Source organism: Myxocyprinus asiaticus, chromosome 16 (assembly GCF_019703515.2).
Source record: "Myxocyprinus asiaticus isolate MX2 ecotype Aquarium Trade chromosome 16, UBuf_Myxa_2, whole genome shotgun sequence".
Lineage (NCBI taxonomy): Eukaryota > Metazoa > Chordata > Actinopteri > Cypriniformes > Catostomidae > Myxocyprinus > Myxocyprinus asiaticus.
The window spans coordinates 31,239,985-31,245,984 of record NC_059359.1 but is presented as its reverse complement, the minus strand read 5'-3'; the positions used below and the strand labels follow the sequence as shown (position 1 = coordinate 31,245,984).

Here is a 6,000-nt window from a genome sequence, read left to right as displayed (position 1 = left end):
CGCGAGAGCTTCGCATCAAAGAGTTGGACTTCACAGATTTGGGGGAGGAGGATGATGTAGACATTTTGGACGTTTGTAATGTGATTGGGTCAGGTGACCTCACACCACCTCCTCCTCCATGCTTGTCCAATCTTCCGCCACCCTTGTTCGGATGCCCCCCACCTCCACCTATCTCTGGTATGATGATGCCCCCTCCTCCACCATTTTTAGCCTCAATATCTCCCCCACATCTTGGATCTCCTCAGCTTAGTCGAGGGGATCCTCTGCTCTTCCAGAAGAAGAAGAAGACCATTCGTCTGTTTTGGAATGAAGTGAGACCGATAGACTGGCAGTACAACAACCACAAGAGATGTAAGGAATCATTGTGGTCCAAACTGGACCCGGTCAAGCTGGACACGGCCAAGTTGGAAAACCTTTTTGAAACGAAATCCAAGGAGCTTCCTGCCACAAAGGTAATGTCAAATACCCTTGACCTCTTTATACGTGTTCTTCACCAGGTCTTTTTGTCGGTTGTTTAAATCCACAAATCCGCTAGCATCACCATTACAGTACTTTTGCTCATACTTGGGTTAAGGGGTTTAGAACAAACCCCAAGTATTAAACTTTGGTGTATAAATTGTTCCTTAATGTATGTGCTACAGACATTAATGATACCTAAACTCATGTGACTTAAGGAAAGATATGCTTTTAGATTTTTGCCTTGGGGACAATAAAACAAGCCAAAAATCACTTAGACATACATTGGAGGAGGGATTCAGCCACATCTACTGTAGGAATGAGAATATCATAGAGGCTTGGCCAGTAAGCAATCTGCCTACCCCAGCAACTGCCTAGCATTACCCTACCAACCACATAAAAAACACTCAGAACACCCTAGCAATCACATAGCAATGCCAGTAACCACCAATATCTCCCTAGCAACTACATAGCAATGTACTAAAGACCAATCAGAACACCTTAGCAACCATCCAAAACACCCTAGCAACCACATAGCAATGCCATTAACCACCAAAAACTCCCTAGCATCTACATCACAATGCACTAAAGACCACTCAGAACACCTTAGCAACCACCCAGAACACCCCAGCAACCACATAGCAATCCACTAATGACCATTCAGAACACCTTAGAAACCGCATATCAATGCCCTAGCAACCACCAAAACACCCAAGCAACCACATAGAAATGTACTAAAATTACTCAGACTACCTTAGCAACCATCTTGCAGTGCCCCAGCAACCACATAACAATGTGCTTAAAGAAATAGTCCAGGTTCAATACAAGTTAAGGTCAATCGACAGCATTTATGGCATAATGTTGATTACCACAAAAAATAATTTTGACTTAAAAAAATCAAAAATCAAAGTTACAGTGAGGCATGTACTTAGAGTTTAAAGGCAGACATGTGAAGCTTATAATTTTATAAAAGCACTTTAATTCTTCTGTGAAATTGTCCTGGTTACTTTCGTAACCTCCATTCCCTGATGGAGGGAACGAGACTTTGTGTCGATGTAGTGACACTAGGGGTCGCCCTTGGGAGACCCAAACACCTCTGATCTTTGAGAAAAGGCCAATGGGAATTGGCGAGTGGAATTTGCATGCCACTCCCCCGGACATACAGGTATAAAAGGAGCTGGCTCGCAACCACTCATTCAGGTTTTGTGCTGAGGAGCTGAGACAGGCTCCCGGCCATTTCAGCGGGTAGTTCAGAGTTGTGGCAGGAGGGACACAACGTCTTGTTCCCTCAATCAGGGAACGAAGGTTACGAAAGTAACCAGGACATTCTCTGTCTGTCACTCACTCGACATTGTGTCGATGTAGTGACACTAGTGGTCCCTATACGAATCGCCACAACTAGCTGAACTGTGTTACGTGGACTGGCGGTGCGAGACCAGCTAGCCAGCGCACTTGGCATCACGTAACCTCCCCCAACGCTCTGATGAGCGTCATACGGTCCCCACACCTCTGGGACAAGTCGACTGCCCAAAATGGGGACAGGCCGCCCCAGCCGTGGCCTCTTCTCTTCTATTTTTCTCCCCAAAAAAGAATGGAAATCGTTCAGCTGGGGGCCATAAATGTCCGCGTTGGGGGGGGTGTCCATTCCCAAGGGGAAGACACCGCGGAGGCCACATCCTGCCCGAAGGGGAGGTAATTGTGTGGAAATACGTCACATGGTCTTACCGAGTCTTGTCGCAGTGTCGCATGTGGAGAAATCTCCGTGGTAGGTCCTACCCAGAGGGGATGGAGCTCTACAAATACGGCGACCAGTGGCAGAGGGAGACTCTGCCCAAGGAAGACGCGGGTTTACCAACAGGGAAACCATCTCGTGGAAGATACATCACACAGGGTTACAAACAGGCAACCAGCGCATGTGGAGCACCTACACCAGTACAGGGCTTAATAGCACACATACTGGGCCGGCATTGAGTTTCTCCATGAATTCGCCTGCCACAGGGCTAAGGAGGACCTCGTGAACACGGCTGGGGGGTAACAAGCACACGTCTCCCCCTCCAGAAGGGGAAAGGTGCTATACGCAAGCGGTACACCCGGCCAGTTGTCCTGCTAACTTATCTGTTCATATACGACAACGCACTGGACGAACCGGCTCAACTCGGAGATTGAGGAACCTCGTGAAGGTATTGGGTGTTGCCCAGCCCACTCCTGGTGGAGTGTGCCCGAAGCCCCAAGGGGGGCAGCATGTCCTGGGCATGGTATGCCAAAGCAATGGCGTCAACGACCCAGTGGGTGATCCTCTGTTTGGAGGCAGCGCTCCCATTCCGCTGTCCTCTGAAGAAGACAAAGAGCTGCTCAGAGCCTCTAAAGCTCTGCATGCGATCCAAGTCTGTGCAAGGACTGGTTCAGAACTCGCAGGTCTGGGATTGGCCGCAACCCACCGCCATTCCTTGGTACGATGAAGTAGGGGCTGTAGAAACCCTTCTTCATCTCGGCTGGAGGGATAAGCTCTACCGCGTCCTTCCGCAGAAGGGACGCGATCTCCACGGGGAGGGCAGCAGCGTCCACGCCCTACACCCAGACAGGTGCCTGGCAAACTGAATCGCACAGCCGAGTCGGACGGTCCCGGTCAGTCATCGCGGCGGGTTGGGGAGCACAAGCCACGCCCCAAGCTCTGGGCGAGGGGGACCAAGGAGACAATCATGTCGGACATACCGGCAGGTGGGGCCTCGATGTGGGGCAGAGCCGGAGGCGCCACGTTGAGGGGGCTCAGACCCCGAACTCGTGGCCATGCTGAGTCTGGGGACATCGAAGCACTTACCTGGCTCTGGGTACCCACCATAGGACCAGTCAGCGACGGGGGAGGAGGGAACCGTCCTCATAATCCGTCACAACTGCCCGGGCGGGTGTGTTGTGCCGCAGCTGGGCGCACAGGGGTGGGGAGCCTCGTGCCTGCAGCGTCGTGCCTGCCATAAATGTGCGGTGTCCGGCGATCACAATAACGATGGCCGTAAACACCAGTTGTGTGACCCAGGATGGGTCGCCTGTCTCAGGGGTGGCTAGAAGACTTCCTCGGGTTCTTGGCGGCGGGCCGTGAGGTGGGGGCATCTGCTTCCTGCGGGTGGGTCTACGTCAGGGCCGGGCCTGGGGAATCTCTGAGTAACCCCTGGCACTGTTGAGGGTAGTGAGAGCGGAGGAAATCAGATACCGGGTCCAGGCAGTGAAAGGTGCCCGCTGCGACCTCGTGAGCTCCTCATGCACCTCCGGGAAGAAAGGGACCGGGGCGGGGCATGGCCATGAGCGGCGCTCCGAGCCCCAGAACGAATCGTCAAGCCGCGAGGGTTCAGGGGAGAGTGGAGGGTTCCACTCCAACCCGACGCTCGCAGTCGCCCAGGCAAGCATGGCTGCCAGCTCCACGTCGGCCTGTGACTGGGCGACCGCACCCGAAGGTGGGAGCCCAGTCGAGTCCTCAGCATCAGACTGGACCAGCCTGCTCTCCGATGCTGCAATCGAGAGCTCATCCACTTCACGAGTGCTGAATGAGATCTTGAACTCGCCTTGAGACGAGCCGGCCGTCTCATCCCAGAACTCGACCGGGGCAAACAAGCGTACTGGGGAATGGGAGGTCCATGGGGAGTTACTCAGCAGAGCAGCTCCCATTGGGGTCTCCAAATCACCCCCAGTGCTAACCGACGTGGCCTCAAACCCGTAGGTAGAAGGACCGAGGCAGCAATCGTGGCCATCGGAAGCAGAGAGGTAACGACTGCAACCAGGAAATAAACACAGACGGAAAGTCATCTTTAAAAAGACACTCTCCGTGAGTGCCACACTTTTAATAGGGAAAATATAGTCTTGTATCGCAAGAATATATACTCTTTTAGACTATCGAAGTGCCCAGGGGTGTTCTCTGCACTCCACTGGTGCACGAGGGGGAGAAGCTGCTGTAATGTGCCATAAATCCAAGAGCTTTCTTAGAGGTGAATGAAACGGCAGAGGATTCAGCTCACTGAACACAACCGCTCGACTCCGAAGAAAAAATCTGAATGAGTGGTTGCGAGCCAGCTCCTTTTATACCCGTATGTCCAGGGGAGTGGCATGCAAATTCCACTCGCCAATTCCCACTGGCCTTTTCTCAAAGATCAGAGGTGTTTGGGGCTCCCAAGAACGACCCCTAGTGTCACTACATCGACACAACGTTGAGTGAGTGACAGATAGGGAGCTTGTGTAATATGTGAGCTGTAAAGTTGATTAAATTGTCATTTTTACAGACATTCAACAGGGTTTTAGGGTTTGTTGAAATTACATCATCATGGTAACGGATTTGTAAAATTTCTATAACTGTACACAGAAAAGGTTAGTATGCGATTTTATCACACTAAAATCATGTTAACATGCATATTGTTTACATCTTGTGGCTATACTTTTGAAACAGTGAGATTTTAACATTCACAAATAGGCCCCCATTAACTTATATTGGAAGTGTCTCACTGTCACTTCGATTTTTGTGTTTTTTAAAGAAAAGGAGTGACAAGTCAAAATAAATTTTTTTGGTTCAATATTATGCCACAAATGCTGTCGATTGAGCTTAACTTGTATCGAACCTGTAATATTCATTTAAGACTACTCAGACACCTTAGCAACCATATAACAATGGTCTAGCAACCACGAGAAGACCTCAGCAACCACATATCAACATTCTGACCCCCCCCCCCCCCCTTTTTTTTCAGGAAGTGTAACATTTTATTATTTATAGCTCTATGTTCACTTTATTTTTTTATTTTTTTTTTGGCCTTTTCTTTAGTGTAACACATGGTGTGAATTCCGACACCTTCTCTTACCCATGTGCAGCCTCCAAAGCTTTTCCTTATCTCATAATCATCCGTATTTAGAAGAAGGCTGCAATATATAGGTCAGAATGGTTATAGGTTGGTTGATTGGTCATGATTGATTCCCAGTATTGTCTAAAGACTTCATCAAAGATGCTGTCTGGATTCCATGAAGCCTCCTGTAACTGAACAAAGTTAAGTCACTGCATTCTCAGAGCTGCAGCTGACATTCATATTTCAGCTGCCTCAGTTAAAACATTCTAAGGCTAATCAATACAGCCTGTTACGTGGACCTCTGAGCCTTTACATAGAAACAAGAACTGCACCGTCATTCCAGATTTTACATCAGAGTTAATTTAATTGTTTGTGTTGTCAGCCTTCATCTGTATGGAGTCAAAAATGTTACTTGAATAAAATAAACGCTGATGTTCACCATCACAGGTTTTATGTGTTGGACATGAATTGATGTTATCAAAGGGATAGTTCACCCAAATAAAATTTAAAACATCATAGTTTGTGTGCTATATTTCAAGACTTCTGAAGCCATATGATAGCTTTTGTGAGGAACAGACCAACACTTAAATCATTATTTTCTGTAAATCTAGCCTTGAAAATCTTGCTTGAAAGTCATGGTCACCATCCAATTTCATTGTATGGAAGAGAGCAGCATGTACATTCTGCTATAAATAACTCAGTTTGTGTTTCTTGGAAGAAAGAATAT

The 6,000-nt window shown here is 48.7% G+C and overlaps 1 protein-coding gene across 1 annotated transcript in view; it reads left to right on the top strand.

The window, feature by feature from the left end:
* The window catches only part of fhod3b (formin homology 2 domain containing 3b), a 276,595-nt gene that overhangs the window by 248,475 nt on the left and 22,120 nt on the right, over positions 1-6,000 (top strand). Inside the window, exon 16 of the mRNA XM_051721466.1 lies at positions 1-452. This exon is cut by the window's left edge and continues 456 nt beyond it. Within this exon, the coding sequence (XP_051577426.1) occupies positions 1-452 (452 nt within the window). The remainder of the gene's footprint in view (positions 453-6,000) is intronic.